This window comes from Vigna radiata, chromosome 6, assembly GCF_000741045.1.
Source record: "Vigna radiata var. radiata cultivar VC1973A chromosome 6, Vradiata_ver6, whole genome shotgun sequence".
Lineage (NCBI taxonomy): Eukaryota > Viridiplantae > Streptophyta > Magnoliopsida > Fabales > Fabaceae > Vigna > Vigna radiata.
Window position 1 is genome coordinate 2,594,465 of NC_028356.1, and position 19,607 is coordinate 2,614,071.

The window sequence follows — 19,607 nt, forward strand, 5'->3', positions numbered from 1 at the left end:
ACTGAAAATAAAATTAATACTGATGAATTTAAGTCAACAACGTTGATGAATGAAGCACAAAATTTAAGTCAACGTAGCTTACGTTGGAAGCGAGGGTAAAGTAGGCAAAGTAAATCCTCTGTGGCCAATATTATATGCAGCAAAAATTCAGTTGAATCATGACCGTTGATCATCCATCATACCGCATTTAAACAGCAGCGAGAAAATGACAAGCGCTCCAGATTTTTCTTCACGGAATATGAAGCTGGAGATGCAGGAGAGGATCGAAGGAGTGGGAAGTGAGGTTATAGTGTTTACTCAGAAGCAGAAGTAGCAGCACTGCAAGTCTGTAACAACACAGCACATGCCATCGTCATGTCTGTGCTGGAGTCTTCATTAGTTATTGCTTTCACTGTCACATAAAAAGCGAGATACGCACACACTCTCCCTCTCTTCCATGGCTATTCGACCTCCTGCTTCTTCTTCACTTTCCTCACCTTCTGGTAAATTTTTCGAACTCTTGTTTCTACGCTATTTAATTTCCGAATTACTATTACTCCGTCAAATAGACATTCCGTTAATTCATTTCACAATAAAATGATTGTTCCTAAGGAAATCCTCGTGCTCATGCATGCTTATTTAACTCTAGTCAGATGAAAATGTTCTGAAGTTATTAGGCTCAATCGAGTTTTTAAGTAGGAGAATGCTTCATTTGCTTTTACAATAATCGAACTGTGGAGTTCGCCGGAGCAAAATAAATAACTTAAATGTTTTTACGGTTTTCAGATTGTGAAGAAGTCTAAAAGTTTTAGGGCTAAATATGGATTTTAGGAATTTGATAACGAGAAGGAGCGCAAAATTTCGATCGGAACTGTTTTTTTGTTATGGAGTGATAGAACTTATACGACTTTAGTTATTTCATACATTTTGAGATTTTCTTTTGTTTTATGTGATTTGAGATACTACTTACCTACACTACACATGCCAGGAATTTGATTTTGAGAGTGAGTGCAAATTTTTGACGGAGACGGGATTTTTGTTCTCAAGTGATAGAACATCTTAGATGATTTATAATTTTTTTACACATTTTTACATTTCCGTTTCTTCTATGTGTTTTGAGATACTTGCCTACAGTACACTCGTTATCGTCTTTGACTTGAGGATTTATGTTATGTTCAAATGCTCTCTCTTCTGGATGGTGTTTTCATACTTGTTCAACACTGTGTCTTGTAGAAGGGATATGTTACTCTACGTCATATGGAATAACAAGCTATTCAATCAAACTTCCTATTGATGGCCGAAGATGGCATGACCTTGCCAGCACAAGGTGCTTATATATTGCATAATCGATGATTATTTGCCCTTATTCAGAAAATAGAGTGATCAGTTTGAAAGTCAAGTCACCCTTCTCTTGCTTATAAAATTGTAATAGTACCAGAGGTGGGATTATTCAATTTGTCTCTAATTAGAGACAAGGAAATGGGGGGAAGATATTTTACATTTATTTGCATCCATATTCCATATCAGTATCTCAACAATTTTAGGGACTTCTTTTCTTTTCTTTCTTTCTTTCTTTCCTTCCCTTTTTATTATTTATATAGACTTTGATATCATTGTTAGGTTCTTTCAAGGGAGATACATTAAGAAGATACGGCACCAATGAGCCATAAGCAAAACCGTACTCCAACCTACAACTTTAAGTCAATGAGTTTGTGGGTCTTCTTTGTTATATGTTGCAACATTTTTATTTCTACTCAAAATATGATTCAAACTCACTTAGATTCCTAACATCTAAAACCCTGAAATCAGTAATGCTATATTATAATGGGTTTAAATTTTATTTATGTCAAACCAATATTTTCCTTAGTCTCTTCCTTCTATTGATTCTGCAATCAAATATTCCATTTACTGTGTGAGTTGAAAATTCACTAAACCATGATTACCACAATTATTCATATAGGCTTGTTCTCGTCACTTGTGAAATCTTGTTTATGTTATTATTCTTCTTGAAATATCTTAAAATGCTTTGTTTCCTGAAATAGTTTTGGTTATCTTTAGGTACAAAAGTTCATGTTTTGGATTGCCACACCTCCTTTGGCCATCCGCAGGGCATGATCAGTGCCTTTCGAAGGTTAATGTTGCTGCAGATTATTCAGATTCTATACCCGATTCTTCTGATCACATGGACAAACAAGGTTATCATCCTCTTGAAGAACTGAAAGGTTCTGATGATGTAAAGCCAGCCAGACTCTCTCCTCCTGAAATGGCAAAAACGACTGTAGAGGTTTGTGCCTAAATGCATCTGTGCATGTGAAAGGAGTCAATTTTGCAATATGTAGAGCTACACATATTATGATTTTTCTATTTTGCTTAACGTATTCTGGTAGTATCCATATTCTTTTATCATCATGCCCTGTTTGTTGGCATTAGGCTAATAAAAACGCCTTGCTAGTATTTCCTGGAATGGTACACTATGAACCACATGAGCAGATTTCATGGGCTGAGTTTCAATATCTTATTGATGATTTTGGAGGTTTGTTTTCTTTTTGTTATGTATATATTTTGTTTATGAAGTGAGAAATATCAATTACCTTAATGAATTCATGATTTAGTATTAAACATTGAGAATTTTAACTTACTGCTTTAATTTGTTTTTTGTTCTGTAGATATATATTTTGAAATCTTTGATGATGCAAACATTTTGGCAGATCGGGGAGCTAACAATCCTGTGGTAGGAATTTAGTAGCGGTTTACAAAGGGATGTCATTGTTAGTCATGCAAAGAGTTGACCAACTATGCTTAGCTGTTGAGATTTCTCTTTTTCTTCTCTTCTCTAAGGATTATTCCACATACTTTTTCTTTTACTTCTTTGTCTCCCACGTGATGCAAGTTATGATTATTATATGTATATATGTGTGTGTGTATGTATGTATGTATGTATATATATTGTCTTTTTAAATTTGAAGTACATGAAAGCTGCATATATGTGTCAGGGAACCGTGTGATACATTTGTGTGGTATTTCTAGTTATAAGGTCCAGGCTTCTAATCTCTTCCACGTACTTCTCTTCTTGTTTCTTTTCTTTTCTTTATTTCTTTTGACTGATGTGTTTGGGACTCCTTGTTAGATTTCATGGTTTCACTCAAAATAAAAGGCCAATTTCATATATGGTATAATCATATGAAGTTATTAATTCAGATCACGAGATTATGTAGTCATCTTAAAAGTATTATTTTTTTAAGTGATTCAACTTTGTTTTCATGCAACAGCTTGAAGAGCTATATTTGTTGTTTGGACTGTAAAGTGAAGTAGTTTTGGCATGGTCTTTTTGTTTCCCATCCTTATCTATAAGGTAGAAGTTGTGAAATTGATATTCAGGTTCTGTGTTTCTTCAGAATGTTTTCATTGGAATGGACATCCCAATATATGATAATAATAGAAGAACTGCTAATGAGTATGACATTTTCAATAATGGCAAGGATGATGAATTATTCACATTTGATGATGAAGATGATGTTGTTGAGGTTTGCATTTTCAGATGTTTAAATTATGGAATTTAGAAAGTTGTTTTAGTTACCAATCGTTTCTTTTTATGAATGTGAGTAATTTAAATCTGAAGTGTATTCTTCTGGAAACAGGTCTCAGACATGGAGGAGTTTAACATTTCTGTGAATTGGGGACATCCTGACACTACAAACTCTATTCATCCAATTTATTTCTCGAAGTGTTTAACAAAGGTCCTCCATCCTCCCCAAAAACGAACACAAGAACCGATAGATAGCTAATATCTCAAGTTTCAACATGAAAATGATTTAACAAATTCATAGGTTCTGGAAGAAATAACATTGATCTTTGTGATTTTTCTTCTAGGCTGTCAACAACGTGGAATATATTAAAAGAATGAACCATCCTACCAATGGTGTTTCCATTATAGGGTTCCTTAGACCCATTTATGATGAAGAAAGGTCTTATCTAAGATGGATGTATCACACTGAAGATGGTGCTGTATACATCTCCGGCTTGAGAGGTATCAGTTAACTACAAGATCGATATCTATGATCTACAGATTTCCTTTATACGCATTTAGTATAAGAACATCAAGTTTTTCTAATATCATCTAGCGAAGAACCATATAAATTCCTAAAATTAAATTTTGTAGAGCATGGATTTTCGTGAAGGGGCAACTTTTAACTTCTATGTCACTCATGTTTTTATTTATATGTAGAGCAATTAGTTTATTAATTTGTTGGCTAACTTGTGTATTTTATTTAACACATTCTTGTTATGGCACATTTATGAAGAAGTGTGTTAAAGGACTCTGAACATCCTCACAATTCTGTATTGTAGAATGATCTTGTTTAGTTGACTAAAGTTGTGCTGCTTTTTTGAAAACTCAAACTTGGTGTTAGTTGTTTGGGTTCACTAATGTTGCTTGTTGTTTTTTGTCTAGTCAATCTAGTATTTCAATATAACAATCAAGTTTGAAGTTTGTCATTGCAGTTCTCTGAGCATTTTGCATTTATGTAACCTGCAGAGGCAAAGGCTCTTCTTTATCAGTGACATGAAATCTTAGTTTTGACAAAAAGACTGTACATTCATTGGTAAATTGTTTTTTAACTTTGTTCGTTTTCAATGATTGTATGGCGAAGATTCTTACTCAAATAGTATTGATGACCAAGGAAACAGTAATTCGACACTATATAGATTAGAGATCCTGAAAATCAAGCTCTACTCCATGTATGGAAATCAGGCACGTGTCACAAAACCGGTTTTTTCTTTCTTTCTTTCTTTCTTTGTCTATCTATCTATATAACAACACCTTCTTTGTTATTAAGAGAGAATGTATTAATAATTTATGACTTCATTTTTGAAAAATACACCAAAAGGTGTAGCATGCTAAAATACCCCTAGAAAGCAAATGGGGTACACTAGCAAATGCACAATATTTTTCTGTAATTTGAAGCATCATTAAGTTTGTTGAGATCTATATTCTAAATTTCAAATTATAAATGTTCTACATGTACACAATAATTGCAGTCTGAAATTAGTGTGCTAGAGTTTCAAGATGCTGAACCTGATATTCTTGCACACTCTTCTTCGGAAATTCTGGAACGGTTCAACAGATTCTGTGATGATGATCTTAAAGCACTTTGCAAGAAGAAAGGTCTTGATGCTGAGGTAATCCAATTTTTCCCCGCTTTATAAAATAATTCCACATTTATTTACATCTTCGTTTCTTTCGTTTATGACATCAAATAAATGAAGGAAAGCCTTCCTTGTTTTCCATTGGATATACCAAACAAGGAAATCGATGACTCTTTACTTCTCTTCTTTTCCTTTGTATCTTACTTCCTCACGTCATGATGCCAAGCAAATATACTGTTGTAGGAAAAGACTATTATTCTTTGATTTTTTGTCTACTGTTAACAATTGGTTTAAGCCTATTGTTTATTTTACTGTTACTATTACTTGGCTTCCAGGGAGCTTACCTGGTTGGGGTTGACAGCCTTGGCGTGGATGTTAGAGTTTTCTCAGGTGTAGAAGTAAAAACTCATCGCTTTCCATTCAAAATCCAGGTAAGGATCGTGGGTTTCAAAAGAATGTACATTATTCTGAGATTGATCATGGACCCTCACCTGAACATCCTAGTCAGAACATGCGAATTAGTTATTAAAACAATCTAGTTGCGATCAACCTCTTACGGATAAGATAATTTGAGGGTTGACTGTGTAAGTTTATGATTCGTATGCTATCCAATGTTTGATGCTGGACATTTACATGAGCATGTTAAAATAAGTTCAGTGGAACAAGGAAAACCATATATCATAACCTAAAAAATATTGATGATTTTGTTTTTATAATATTTTTTGGATTTCTGAGGCTCCTGAATTATCAGTAATATTTGAAGCAAACCTGCAAGCCTGAGGTTCTAAGTGAACCAATGTGTCACGCACATATAACATGCTTGCCTAGCACATGGGAAGATTCGAACTGGATTCTCCAGAAATATTTTTTTGGTAGCATTTGGGAAGTGGGCTTCATAACTAACGGTTTAATACCAGAAGATTAAATACAGGAAGGTAAACAAACCTTTGTCTGGGGTAAGGTGATGAAAATTTGTGATCAGAAGAGTAGGGAACACTGTTGTGTCTGTGATTGACCACGTGTGAAAGAAGCCTTTACGGTCCACAACCGTTCATTTAAGGCATATTAATCTAATGGTTACCAAGAGCCTACAACATAGGCTACTCCATGAACTTGACTTATATAAGCTTTTATAACTGATATAAATTTGCTAAAAGAAGAAATCTCTGGCCTGGCATGTTTTCTGATTGATTAATGGATTTTTCTTCTTCAATTTGTAGGCCGCCACCATAAACGCAGCTGCAAAACAGATTTGGCAACTCCTGTTTCCTCGATCTCAACGCAAGAAGAATATGAAAAAGTGGCGGACCACCACCATGATTTGATAGGTGATTGGTCCTTATTTATTCACTTTGTCCTTCTCAAACTACCCCTAGAGTCTGTTCTGGAGCAATTGATGTCTTTATGTATGAATAGTTCTATAATCTGTACATTTTTTCCTTGGTAAATCCTATACAGCATTTTTGGGTACATCTTCAAAGTTTAGGAAAAGAGGCAAGAGTTATGTCACTCTTCAAAGGAGTATTAGTGGCTGCAAATATTAAACCCAAGTTTACGTAGGTTGATCTTTACCAATTCACAAAATTGAGAATCAAGTACTTGTGTGTTTCTTTGCAGTTTGAAGCTTGTCAAATGGAGAGACACATTCCGATCATAAAACTGAGTAACGAGTATTTTATATCATTGAGATAAACACGTGGTACGGTGAACGTAACTTTTATCCAGAGAATATCCATGTTGGCTTTATAATTTTATTTAGGTTGAAAAGGGCACGATTATCCTCTTTTTCCTCCTTTACTCCATATAAATTAGAAATTTTAAAATGTTTAGCTTTCTGTTTGATGCATAATAAGGATAGCATTTATTCATTGTTTGGTGAATAATAAGTGATGCTTAAGGACAGCGTTTATTAATAAAACTGTTTCCTCAGGAGATCATATTTTTTTTAAATTTGCAATTATTCTTTGATTAGTACATTGTATATATGCTTTGAATTTCAGGATGATCTGCAGCATAGAACATGTTTCCACACATCATTGTTTAACTCCCGTCCTTATATAGCACGAGACGTATTATTTTGGCAACGGCATAACCTGTATTCTTAGTAAATACTATTAAATATTCATTACACACTTTTGTGCGTTTGGCCTGTAACTTTTGGTTGGTGGGGATTCGAAGCCACTTTTAATCTAAATGTTGCTTAGCATAAAAGGTCTTACGTTTTTAGAATTAACTGCAACCTTACATTTTAACAATATAATGTTTGAAACTTATACCATTTGAACTTATGTTTGAAGCTTTTTTTTTTTTTTTTTTTTTTATATAGATTTAGGAGCACGTTTAAAATCGTGCTATTTCAATTGATGGGCTTTCAGTTAAGTGTCTAAGGAAGCTGCAACAATCAGGTTTTGAACATCTTTTATACATTGTAATACGAGCGAACCATTATTCAGTGATCATTTTAGCTGCAACTAAATAATATATCCTCATCTACTAATGCTGAGGCCAATGAAAGGTTTGAGCTTTTGCAAGGATATTATTTTCGACTTCTGCCAAATGGCAACTATCATGGGATGAAGACATCTTGCTCTTACGTCTTTATGACTCCTATGTTGTTACGTCTATTCGTTTATGGTTATTTATTGTAGTTGACTATCTTCTCTGGACAATAAGTTAATAAGAACTGTCCTGAGATAGTTTGAATTAAGTAAAAAATAAAATAAAATAATATAAAGAGAAAGAAGAAAATTAGTGAAAAGATTGTAAGTGATTTATTTGATATGATAGATCTTTGTTTTGTAAATTGATATATTTTAATAACGAAATGTTCCTGTGTTAAAAATAACATAATTAAATGGTAATAAGTGTTTAAATATATATAATTTTCTAATTCAATTATGTTATATTTTTTTACGTGACAAATAGTTTTAAGGTGGTATTTGAGTTTGACATTTGTTCAAATGTCATTTAGAACATTATTTAATAAATCAAAGAATTAATTTTGAGTTAAAAGAACAATATACATTTTAATTTTAAAATTTAAAATTAAAATTTATCAAGTTTGAGATAATAACAAATTTCAATTTTACTGGAAAACAAAATATTATAAATATGATAATCAGTAAGCAAAAGAAATAACTACATAACGCTTATATAAAGTCGTCCAGAAAACATGTACTCAATATAAAGTTATATACATACATAAACTAGAACATGATCGCAAAGAAAAAGAAAAATATATTGCAAACAAACAAAGAAGAAATAAACTAGAATACTAAAAATAGAAATCGTACAATATATATAGATATGAATACATGTAAACATTTATATCAATAAATCATAGTATATAATTATTTAAATTATAGTTGACCATTTAGATATATGTATTGATATCATGTTCTAACAAATTTATTAATATTTTTAACTAAAATAAAATTCTTAGACTAATTTAAATTATTTTATCTTATTATTCAGGTGACTTAAATTATTTGGTATAAACTTAAAGTATAATTTATATAAATAAAACATATTTATATAATTTATATAAATACACGTGACATGTTTTTAAAACACTTTATCTTTTATATTTTCATTTTATTTTTTAATTATGAATAAATCAATATTAGTGTTCAATATTTAATTAAATAAAAATTAAAGAATTATTGTCTTTTACTTAATTATTACATTTATTATATTTTAATTATTATATTTATCATTACGTTTTAAACAAAATTTTAGACCATAATTTGTTTAAAACTGGAAAATAACACGGCCAAAATTTGTCTGCTTGTGTAGTTTTTTTCCTAAAGTGTGCTATTTGGAAAAAAAAAAACGGAAGGAGTAATGTTAAACGTGTGAAAAATTCAAATAAAGTTTCTCTCTACGTTTTTTTTTTTATTCTGCTTTGTTTTCAAGAAATAAATTGAGGTTTGTTTCTTCAGAAAAAAAGAGAAAAAAGAGAAGAAAAGAAGATATCATACCTCTGTCTTCTTTTTCTTCTTGACTTGTTTTGCAGAAGAAGAAGATCTGAAATTCTGAGAAACGACAAGGTGTGAGAAAGTAGTTGTTGCAGTGGCCGTCCAAGGTTGAATCTTTGGCATATTTAAATGAGACCCCATCATTAAAAATTCAGTCTTTGATAGTCTTCTTCTCCTTGTTCTCATTCTCCCATCTTTGTCTGTTCTCTTCCGTCAACGTTGCTTTCTCTCTCCTCCAGTTTTGAAATATTGAATGATGACGCCGGAGAAGGAGAAGGAGAAGGAACAGGATCAGGTGGTGGTTGATGCAGGGATGAAGAGGTACAGAAATGGAGAAATCTGGGAGTTTGAGGATGACTTGGGTGTCTCAGACGGTGACAATGGTGTCTTGTTGGGTTTGGACGGTGGAACTACCTCCACTGTCTGCATTTGTATGCCCATGATTCCCTTCTCTCACTCTCAGCTTCATTCTCTTCCCACCCTTGCAAGGGCCGTTGCTGGATGCTCCAATCACAATAGTGTTGGAGGTAATTCATAATCTCCTCTTTTGTGCACTTGGTGTGTTTGATTTTTCTGTTGGTCAGCCACTTGGTGTGTTTGATGATTTCCCTTTGGGGGTTTCTTTCGAAATTTGATTTTTTTTTATGGGTTTATTGGAATATTTGCTGTGCTTGGACATTTTTTATTGATTTGGTTGCCTACATTAATACACTGTTTGGTTCAGTGTGTGTTGTGTTTCAATGCCCTTATTGGGTTGGGAACTATGGGGAGGATAAGAGACACCTATTAGGTTGGATATACATTTTTGTTTTTGCATACCACAGTAGGATGCTGATTAAATGGTTATGGCTTAGGCAATTTGGTTAAGTGGCTGTTCGGTTATGAAGCTAAATAGTGTGTTGATCTAAGCTAGTCACAAGCAACTATGGCCTGTAACTAAACTGTTGGAGATTGATCATTTAGGAAAAGCTGCAATCTTATGCTACATTCCTTGGTTTGAGTTGTTAAAGTCTTGTTAAAGATTACATTCTTGTTATCGGGTTTTCTATCTGGCATTCTAAAGAAGCTTTGGCTACAGTGTTTGTGTGTTTAGATATGCCTATTTTTAATCTTCACTTTGTGCTCTCTCCCTTATTTTATAATAATGAAGTTCTTGTTTTAACCATCCTGCTCTCCTCCCAAAAAGATGGTGATAACTTATGGTTGCTGGCCAAGTACTCTTGTAGCATCTCAATTAGCTCTTTTTTGTGTGTTAACTTTGTGCATAAACAACAGACAAAGTTTCATGCATTCAACAGTTTTAAAGAATTATACTTGTCATAATAAAACGAAGATCGAATTCCAGGGGAAATCTTTTATTAGCTTTTGTCTTTAATCACTTCTTCTGCAGAGATTGCTGCAAGGGAAACAATAGAGCAGGTTATGGCAGATGCTCTTTCAAAGTGTGGTTCAAAACGATCTTCAGTCCGAGCTGTTTGTTTGGCTGTATCTGGTGTTAACCATCCAACAGATCAACAAAGAATTCTCAATTGGCTTAGGTTGCTAAGCTTTATTTAAGTGTATCTTCATTTTTTTTTTTGTGTTGAAAAGAAGGCATATAAATCTATTTTTACTCTTGCTCTTGGAAGAAACTAACAAAGTTATTTATTTTATTTATCTCTGAGCTTTTATAAGTAATGAATATACTGTGTTTATATATCTAATGGCATATATGATCTGTATGTTAGTTTTTGTTATATATTTAATTGTGGAAGGATGCAACTGAGTTTTAAGTTGTTTATCATAATATTATGGAAGAGAATTGTCTTCCTAAATAAAAAAATAGAGACCACAAATAAAGTTAGTTAATCCTATCATGAATAACAATGTTACTACTGAACTCGACCTTTATAAAGGAAAGTGAGGACATAAACATCTGCTATATTAGTTTACCTATATAACAAGTCTACTCCATTATACCAGTTTTATATAAGATTGAAAGAAACTGATTTTCTTCATTTTTTTTTAATTTGCCAATACAATACAAGTGGGGGGACTTATCTGTAAAGAATTGAAACTTATTTAAACTGTAGTTTATTTGTACATTCTGCTGGTTCAGTTCTTTGAATATGATGTGTCATTTAATATCCATTATAGTTTAACTGTTATTCTAAAGACTGAACCATGCTGTGGCCTTATGTAAACAGGGATATATTCCCAAGCCATGTGAGGTTATATGTTCTGAATGATGCTGTGGCTGCTCTGTCAAGTGGAACAATGGGTAAACTTCATGGATGTGTACTAATTTCTGGCACAGGGAGCATTGCATATGGATTTACTGAAGATGGAAAAGAAGCAAGAGCAGCAGGTGCCGGACCTGTCCTAGGTGACTGGGGCAGGTAACACAGACCTTGAAAATTAGCTTTTAGTAAAAAGTGTAATATGGAGACTAATAATTTCATTAGCCAGAAAAGGTGTTAACTTTGCAGATTGATCCAACCTTAATCTTCTTAAAAGCTCTTTCTGCATCATATATATTGGCATCTCCCATATATGAGTACAAAAGATATAAAAAGAGCCATGGGGAACGTCTTTCTCTTGATGTCCAATTTGATTCCATCTATTGCTTAGTTGAAAGTTTGCTTTATTATTTGCAGTGCGTATGGAATAGCTGCAAAGGCGCTAACTGCAGTAGTAAGAGCTTATGATGGTCGTGGTCCAAGTACAATGCTTGCAAGTAGTATTTTGCAAAAACTTGGTCTTTCTTCTGCAGAAGAAATAATCGGGTATATATTATAGTTGTATAATTGTTCATTTATTTGCATTTGTGAAGTAAATAGATAGTATTTAGAAATCTTATTGTTAGAAATGCAACAAGAGAATCATCCATGTGTCTTTATCTAAGAACTAAAACTTACTACCTAGCCTATCCACACAGCAAATGCAAACTAAGTTGACTGGTATATATTTCAGAGATGATATTTTTTAAGTTGGAAGTAATTTTGTCAATGTAATGTAATTTATGTCATCATGTTATGTTCAGATGGACCTATGCAGATCCCTCCTGGGCCCGCATTGCAGCCCTCGTTCCAGTTGTAGTGATCTGTGCAGAGGCTGGGGATGAGGTTGCAAATAATATCTTACTAGAATCTGTCCAAGAGCTAGCTTCAAGTGTCAAAGCTGTTGTAAACAGACTTGGATTGTCTGGTCAAGGTTAGGGTATTTAAATTATTGTCATTTTTAGTGCATAACATTTATAGTCAGTTTGGATGAGCTTCTCCATTAGCTCCTTTTAGGGGAAAAAGATGAGATTAGCTTCTCCATAGGCTAAACCTGTAAAAGTTCTCTCATAGTTTCTCTATATATTTTTTTTAACTTGTGCATAAGCTAATTTTAGCTTTTGGAGAAATTAAATTCATTTTTTCCTTGTTTTATCTCCTATAAGAGTTTATGGAGATGTTCATCCAAACAATCATCTAAGGCTAAACAATGTGATTAAAATTTGTACTAATTGAGTTGGCCTCCAAAACATTCTTGTAAAATATAGAAGTGTTCTTAGGCTTGAACGTTTGGATCATTTACATGGATTATTGATCTTTTCTCCTTCTGTAATGAATATTGTGCAATGAGTTGTAGTCTGTAATTTTGGCAGATGGGAAGAGTGGCTTTCCCCTGGTGATGGTTGGTGGTGTTCTGACAGCACATAGGGGAAGCTGGGATATAGGAAAAGAAGTAATTAACTGTATTACCAAACAGTTTCCTGGGGTTATTCCCATTAGACCTAAGGTCAGCATATTTATCATTTTATTTTGGAGATAATCTTTTATCTTTTTGAAAACAATTGCATATAAGATAAAAATCCCTATTTGTAAATTGTTTCAAAGTTAGTATTTTTGAAACTAGAAGATATACTATTTGGAATATAACAACACTTTCTGTAGAACATCCATTAAATAACTTGAAGAATCGATGTTCAAATGTTCTTTAAATATTCATATTCAATGTTTTTAACATGTTTGCTTTATTCCACAACAGGTGGAGCCTGCAGTTGGTGCGGCATGGTTAGCATGGAATTTTTTCATGAAAGAATGTCATCACAAGGCTGAGAATTGATGAAAAGCAAGAAAATATAATTCTTGATGATTAAAAGTGTATATTAGACAAGGACGAAAGTATGGATACCTATGTGATGTCATGTAGTTTATGTATGATCCAATATCTCTGCTGCTGTTATTGTTCATGGCACATGGTAGGCTTAGTTCCTTGAGTCATGATTACCTTAGCTAAGGTGGTAACTGTGCTTGTGTATATAATTTTTAGTGCCATAAACATGATAGAGAAGTGTCTTCGTTGTCTTGTAGCTGTTGATACTTTTTCATCATGAATTGTTTAGAGAATGAAGATGAGCATTTTGGAACAGCCAATCGTGATGGTTTAACAATTTAAAAATTTGTTAAACTATGTAAAAAATAGATCAAAATTACAGAAGATTGTTTATCACGAGGTTTAACTAGAATTTAGTTTAGTTAAATATCCTTGGAACTAGTTTATATCTTATTTGTATGCATTGCTTAATTTTTTAAGTTTGATATCACTTTTAATATTTATATTTATTGGAATTATTCAATGTTTTCTTAATTTTTCTGGTTATGTAATATTTATATTTGCTATGATCATTCTTCATAAATTGGTGTTGGTATCGTTTAAAGAATAACGTGACAATATAAATAATGTGACTGAGTTATTTAAAGTGATATACTATTCATTATTACGTGTGAATTGCATTATCACGTTACCATACCAATTCAACAAGAGACTAGATTAGTTCTTTTTAACAAAAATGAGAATTATATTAAAAAAATTTAAGAGACAACATTTAACCATCCCAAAAAATATTAGGACAAAAGGTAATTTTAAAACATTTTTTAAAAATACTTGTCCTTAAAATATGGTTCTCGCAATTATTGTCTTAGTGACCTCAATTTCTTTTGTGGTGGAATCGGAGGGTATATAATACAGTGGAGTATAAAAATAAGATATTGTATTTAAATAGCAAACTTACAAAAAGCTGCTGTTTTATGCTGTATATTATTTTTTAAAAATAAAAAGTACCTTGCTTCTGAAATTTCTTAAATGGTATTAAATATATTAAACAGCTTTAAAAGTTCTAAATATATGGTCTGTGTCTCCTAACTTGTATTTTTTCGGTATACGTATTAAAGATGTAATATTATGATTAAAAAATTCAGGTGTGATTTTAGATCAAATAGGGAAATATTTAAATAATAGAGTTAATCAGGTTAAACTATTCTTTTCACCAAACAAAAACTTGTAAATTTTCACAATTCACTTTCCTCTCCACGTGTAAGGTTTGAAGGGACGAAAATTAAATTGCTTTTATGTCAAATTACATATTAGATGAGAAATTTCTAGCATAATAATTTCAGTATAAAATAGAACAGTAGTATATCTCCCCATGATTATCCAAAGCACTTTACCTGCCATTAACTACTTTAAGCAACATAAATACAGTAAATAAATTGAATCACCACTTCATACAGCTCCCTCTTCAAAACTTTTCATGCACGCATATACGTGTGTACACATTTTCAGGATCATTGTGAGATTCAATGTCCATGGATGGAGGTGGAACCCTCAGAATACAGCCTTCCTTTCTCCTTTTTATATAGATGTTTCAAAAAAATAACAGATCTAAGACTGAGCCAAAAGTCCCAGAAAAGAAATATCCTATGCTCGTAGAACTTCTGATTGTATGACCTTCCCAAATTCTTACTAATTAGTAATACAAGGGCTGGCCAAGAAGCCGCCTTTAAGTTTCAGAGAAAGTGACAGATGCAAACTCTACAAGAACTAAACCACCAAGAAATAAGGGTAGCGCAATTTTCTTATATTGTGATGTTAAAAAGGTCTTCTATTGTTCTGATTACTACCACGAGAATCACCAAAGCCACTAGATTGACCCGACCCAAGTTCTCCAAAACCTCCCGAACGATCTGAACCACCAAATCCCCCAAAATCATCTGGACGACTAAACCTAGACCCACCGGATGATCGACCAGATCTACTTCCTGATTGACCTGAGCCAAAGCCACCAGATGAGCCAAAGCCACCAGATGAGCCAAACCTACCAGAGCTTGGTCCACCATATCTACTCTCACCAGAAAACCCCCCTCCCGATTGACTGGAACCAGAGCCACCAAAACGATTATAATTCTGTCCACCAAACCTTTCACCAGAATCTCCAAAGCTGGGGCGGCCAAATCCACTGTTATTGTAGCCACCAGATCGGCCAGATCCAGGACCACGGCCAAAACCTGTGTCACCATAACGACGATCCCTAGTTCCTCCGAAAGACCCAAACCGCCCACCACCCATGCCAACTGTGTCCATGGATGCACTATCAACAGCTATCCTTGGTAGCTGAAAAATATGAATACAGGAACAGAAAACAATCAATAAATAATTATATAAATAAAATATACCAAACTTTAAAATGTAATTAGCATATTAGTGAGAACACTGGAAAACGGTAATAATAACTATGGGATAGTAGGTCCCTGGCTGCTTAGATATATTGAATAGAGAAAAATTCAGATTGAGTTTATCAATTTCCAGGGCAATCTGACTCGCAAGCTAATCATAAACAGGTTCAGATCAAATTGTGCATAGGAAGGATGGGATTTTAGGCAGCAGGAATATATGCTTCCTAAATAGTGTAGCCTCAATCTCAATGACCAGAAAATTAGTAATTAACAAGGTACAACTTCCGGTGCAAAAGATAGACAAAATTCAATAAGATGCCAGCAAACGATATCACCTCTGTAAATCTACTTCCCACATCACGCTCAATAAGCCTCACAGCCCTTGATTGATCTTCTGTATACACAAGAATAGCAGTTCCTTTCTTACCAGCACGACCTGTCCGTCCAGATCTATGAACAAATATTTCTGAAGAATTGGGAAGATCATAATGTATTACCTATAGCAGGAAAGCAAGTCAAATTTTCGTATCTATAAATTGCATGAAACGATAACAATATTGTCCATAATATATCACAGTATTTACATATGCACATGACATTAAACATTAAAGAACGGCACATTGAGAAAGACTACAAACACGGAACAATAAGAAATCAAACAGAGAAATACAATCTAAGCGAGGTCCAAAATTTACAGAACCATGAACAGTACAGGCCGATGACAGAATAAACCAGGAGTGTTGCATGATTATCAAATATATCAAATACATTGACAAGAAAAATCAATAACTAATTGTCAAGGATATATCATCAAGAAAATGATACCTTGTCTTCAAATTCAATCAAACATACGATAATTTCCAATAGAAATAAAAAAACAGTAAAACAGAACTCACAAGATCAACATTGGGTATATCAAGCCCACGTGAGGCAACATCAGTTGCCACCAAAACATTAAAATGGCCGTTTCTGAAGCCAGCAAGAGTTTTTTCCCTCTGAGCTTGTGATATGTCTCCGTGCAAAGCCTCACATTGAACACTTTTTGCCATGGTATATGATAATCGGTCTGCATCACGTTTTGTTTGAGTGAAAACAATACACTTTCCTCCTTTTGCATGTTCCTAACAAAGGATATATCTTTAGGAAACAGAGAGAAAGAAAGAAATCCAGCAAGTTTCCTCAAGTAGTTTTTTCTAATTAAAATACATAAAAGGGCAATCTAATAATGCCCAAGGCTACCACCTAGTGGGGTCTGAGGACAGTGGGTGTACACAGATTTACCACCCACAAGCAAGCGGCTGTGTCCAGGATTTGCACCTGAGACCTCTGGGTCACAGGGAACCAACCTTACCCTTGCACCAAGGCTCACCCTCTAATTACACACACATATATATTCTAGTAAAAGCTTAAGGGAAAAACGTAATAAAACTCCAGAAACATATTTGCAACACGGTAATTTTAGTTTAGGAATTTAGCTTTGAAACCTAACTCAACTCCACAAAACTTACTTATAAAGTAAGGCCTCGTCAACCTTTAGAAGCTCTATTTAATTTTATATCATATCTCTAGCTGAGGAGCGACTAAGCACCACCAATGAGGTTTCCGTTGAGGCAGCCACCTCCTAACACAATGCAACTAAGGCAGGCTATGATTGACCACTAGTAAGGTGGTTTTCAAACACATTAACAATCACTAATCAGAACTACCAATCAAGTCAGTAAATGATGGTTTCAGAAGGCATACTGTTATTAGCTGCGCAAGAATTCCCGCTTTAACATATAAGTCAGATGCAATGGAATACAGCGAAATTCCATCTGCTAACTTCTGATCAGAATCTCCAACCTACAGCACCAATAAATTTACAGTTAAGAAATAACTCTCGTGTACTCCCACACATGCCCACAATGTAGAGACGTTAAAACATGATAAACTTATTACTCAAAGAAGTTCATGCGCCCTACATCATAATCTACTATGTTTATTTTGTACATTATATACAAATCAAACTAAATGATATCTCAGAATTGCACAGGTTACAGGCATTTTCCTAGTGCCTAGAATGGAGTTTCAAGCTTACTAGATCAATGGTCAGGGGATCATTCAGGTAATTGCGTGAAATCTGCTTTATCCAAGATGGCATTGTTGCAGAGAACATAAGAGTCTGACGTTTGGCGGGCAACCTTTCCAAGATCCTCTCCACTTCCTCCTGGAAGCCGATTTGAAGCATCTGATCAGCTTCATCAAGAACAACAAATTGAACTTCCTTCAGATTTAGAGCACCTCTGTTGAGAAGGTCAATAATCCGACCAGGTGTTCCCACAGCAATATCAACCCCATAATCGAGCTGCCTCATCTGCTTAGAGATTGGCGTACCACCATAAACACAAATTGTATCCAAGTTAGGTGCCGACTCATAGAATTCCTTCTCAACCTGCTTAGCAAGCTCCCTAGTTGGTGCGAGAACTAAAGCCAAAGGATCCCTCCCCCGCCTGCCACATCAATCACACAAAAAAAAAAATTATAGTTAAAGACACAAATAACATTTCCATGATTCTATTCACACCATCATGAATTACCAAGTCCACATTCAACTCTAACAGAGAATTAAGTGCAAAATTTAGGTAATAAGGAAGCATAAGTATCACGATAACATAAAAAAAAAAAAAAAAAAAAAAAAAAAAAATAGAACCAACCCATGCTTCGCATTAAACTGAATGATCTTATCCATGATGGGTATCCCAAATGCAAGAGTCTTCCCGGTTCCAGTCCTAGCTCGACCAATCATATCACGACCTTGCATAGCAGGTTCCAGCACGGCCCTCTACAATACAACAACCCAATTAACTAAAAAAAAAACGTTAACAAAACTCAAAGATACTAAACTACACGTCTTTTATCATTATAAACCGCATATCATGCTATGCATCATCGCATAACTCCTTAGAAGCAAAGCAAACCTGAATGGGGAAGAGCTTGGTGATGCCTTTCTTGGCCAAAGCTGAGACAATATCCTGAGAGATTCCGAGCTTCGCGATCTCGAGTCCTTCCTCGGCGTTCCCTTTAGACCCTTCTTCGTAAGGGAAATCGTCTACAGCATATTCCGCGCGGTGATATAAAGAAGAACGGAAATTCAACAGACCCGATTTGGAGTGGAAGTTTCTGGGAATGAAGGCCGGGGAGAGTGGCCGGAAGTCGTTGCTGGCGGAGATTACCACGGCCAGGAAAGCGCGCCTTGAGAGGGTGGAAGAAGTTCTTCTAAGGATTGCGGTTAACATGTTGTAGTGTTGTGGTAAGAAAATGGAAACCCTAACAGACTGCGATTCAGGGTTTAGGGTTTTATGACAATAGAAAATTGGAAATGAAGAAGATATTTCAGTTCAGTTCACTACAGGTGTCACAATCTTCTGTGTGCTACTCTTCTTAATGCTCCTGTGACCTCTTTTATTCTACACCATAGATTAAGCATAATTTTTTGCCCACTGTACTTTTTCAAAAAAAAAATAATAATAATAATCTCATTTTATTATTTTAAAATTAACTTGTTTATTGTAACAGTTGATTGATTTATTGAGAGTGAAGTTCTCAACTGTTTTTTTCTTTTTAGTGCAGCCCTGAAAACAAATTCTGAAGGGACTTTATGATTTTCTTTTCTAGAAAAAAATATATAAAAAAAAAATTGTAACAATTCTACTTTCTTAATCATTCTCATACTAATTATAATTAAGATTATAATTCAATAATAGCATCAATACTTATAACTAAACTTAGTTAAAATTTAGTTCTTAATTGTAATAATTTAACATATGTATTTTAAAATAGGAAATAAAAGTTTAATACAGTTTTTCGAAAGTTAATATATATTCTCTACCATATTTTAAACTACTTTTTCGCTGGTTAGTGTCCTATGCTCCATTACTATTTTCCTCATTAATTCTTAACTCACCTATACACAATATACTATTGCAAGACTGAGAAATAAAAGATAGGACGGACTAATTATCACAAAAATGATCTTTAATTGAAA

At 33.9% G+C, this 19,607-nt stretch overlaps 3 protein-coding genes across 11 annotated transcripts; 2 read left to right on the forward strand and 1 right to left on the reverse strand.

Moving 5' to 3' along the window:
- Positions 1-239: 239 nt before the first annotated feature.
- On the forward strand, positions 240-7,330 carry LOC106765149 (uncharacterized protein At3g49140). Of its 7 annotated transcripts, XR_002668117.1 has the most exons (14): positions 240-482; positions 1,213-1,306; positions 2,038-2,263; positions 2,410-2,512; positions 2,646-2,710; positions 3,375-3,503; positions 3,618-3,716; positions 3,850-4,006; positions 4,629-4,729; positions 5,017-5,157; positions 5,460-5,555; positions 6,345-6,452; positions 6,742-6,823; positions 7,125-7,330. XR_002668117.1 is itself a non-coding variant. In XM_014649659.2 (13 exons), exons 1-12 carry the CDS (start codon positions 437-439, stop codon positions 6,447-6,449), a joined length of 1,362 nt encoding a protein of 453 aa, XP_014505145.1. In that variant the 5' UTR covers positions 240-436; the 3' UTR covers positions 6,450-6,452; positions 6,742-7,093. The 7 variants fall into 7 exon arrangements, 6 of the variants coding, with proteins under 6 accessions (XP_014505145.1, XP_022637614.1, XP_014505144.1 ...); XM_014649659.2 differs by lacking the exon at positions 7,125-7,330 and having other exon boundaries at positions 6,742-7,093; XM_022781893.1 differs by lacking the exons at positions 6,742-6,823; positions 7,125-7,330 and adding an exon at positions 6,583-6,719.
- Positions 7,331-9,043: 1,713 nt separating this feature from the next.
- LOC106763120 (N-acetyl-D-glucosamine kinase) lies at positions 9,044-13,504 on the forward strand. Of its 3 annotated transcripts, XM_014647311.2 has the most exons (8): positions 9,045-9,208; positions 9,341-9,628; positions 10,492-10,639; positions 11,288-11,479; positions 11,738-11,866; positions 12,124-12,293; positions 12,733-12,866; positions 13,116-13,504. In XM_014647311.2, the coding sequence occupies exons 2-8, from the start codon at positions 9,355-9,357 to the stop codon at positions 13,191-13,193; spliced, it is 1,125 nt and encodes a 374-aa protein (XP_014502797.1). In that variant the 5' UTR covers positions 9,045-9,208; positions 9,341-9,354; the 3' UTR covers positions 13,194-13,504. The 3 variants fall into 3 exon arrangements, with proteins under 3 accessions (XP_014502798.1, XP_014502797.1, XP_014502796.1); XM_014647310.2 differs by having other exon boundaries at positions 9,046-9,628; XM_014647312.2 differs by lacking the exon at positions 12,733-12,866 and having other exon boundaries at positions 9,044-9,628.
- Positions 13,505-14,607: 1,103 nt separating this feature from the next.
- LOC106765129 (DEAD-box ATP-dependent RNA helicase 53, mitochondrial) lies at positions 14,608-18,973 on the reverse strand. The gene is made up of 7 exons (XM_014649635.2): positions 18,541-18,973; positions 18,277-18,404; positions 17,661-18,072; positions 17,327-17,425; positions 16,480-16,704; positions 15,919-16,080; positions 14,608-15,521 (listed from the first exon to the last, which is right to left on the reverse strand). Exons 1-7 carry the CDS (start codon positions 18,856-18,858, stop codon positions 15,000-15,002), a joined length of 1,866 nt encoding a protein of 621 aa, XP_014505121.1. The 5' UTR covers positions 18,859-18,973; the 3' UTR covers positions 14,608-14,999.
- Positions 18,974-19,607: the final 634 nt, after the last annotated feature.

Coding starts and splice junctions, on each gene's coding strand:
- LOC106765149 (XM_014649659.2), top strand. CDS start 437: ATGGCTATTCGACCTCCTGCTTCTTCTTCACTTTCCTCACCTTCTG. Junction 5,158..5,459: donor AGAAAGGTCTTGATGCTGAG/GTAATCCAATTT, acceptor CTTGGCTTCCAG/GGAGCTTACCTGGTTGGGGT. Junction 5,556..6,344: donor GCTTTCCATTCAAAATCCAG/GTAAGGATCGTG, acceptor TTCAATTTGTAG/GCCGCCACCATAAACGCAGC.
- LOC106763120 (XM_014647311.2), top strand. CDS start 9,355: ATGATGACGCCGGAGAAGGAGAAGGAGAAGGAACAGGATCAGGTGGTG. Junction 9,629..10,491: donor CAATCACAATAGTGTTGGAG/GTAATTCATAAT, acceptor CTTCTTCTGCAG/AGATTGCTGCAAGGGAAACA. Junction 12,867..13,115: donor TTATTCCCATTAGACCTAAG/GTCAGCATATTT, acceptor ATTCCACAACAG/GTGGAGCCTGCAGTTGGTGC.
- LOC106765129 (XM_014649635.2), bottom strand. CDS start 18,858: ATGTTAACCGCAATCCTTAGAAGAACTTCTTCCACCCTCTCAAGGCGC. Junction 18,405..18,540: donor CCAAGCTCTTCCCCATTCAG/GTTTGCTTTGCT, acceptor GTTGTATTGTAG/AGGGCCGTGCTGGAACCTGC. Junction 17,426..17,660: donor ATCCCCTGACCATTGATCTA/GTAAGCTTGAAA, acceptor TTGGTGCTGTAG/GTTGGAGATTCTGATCAGAA.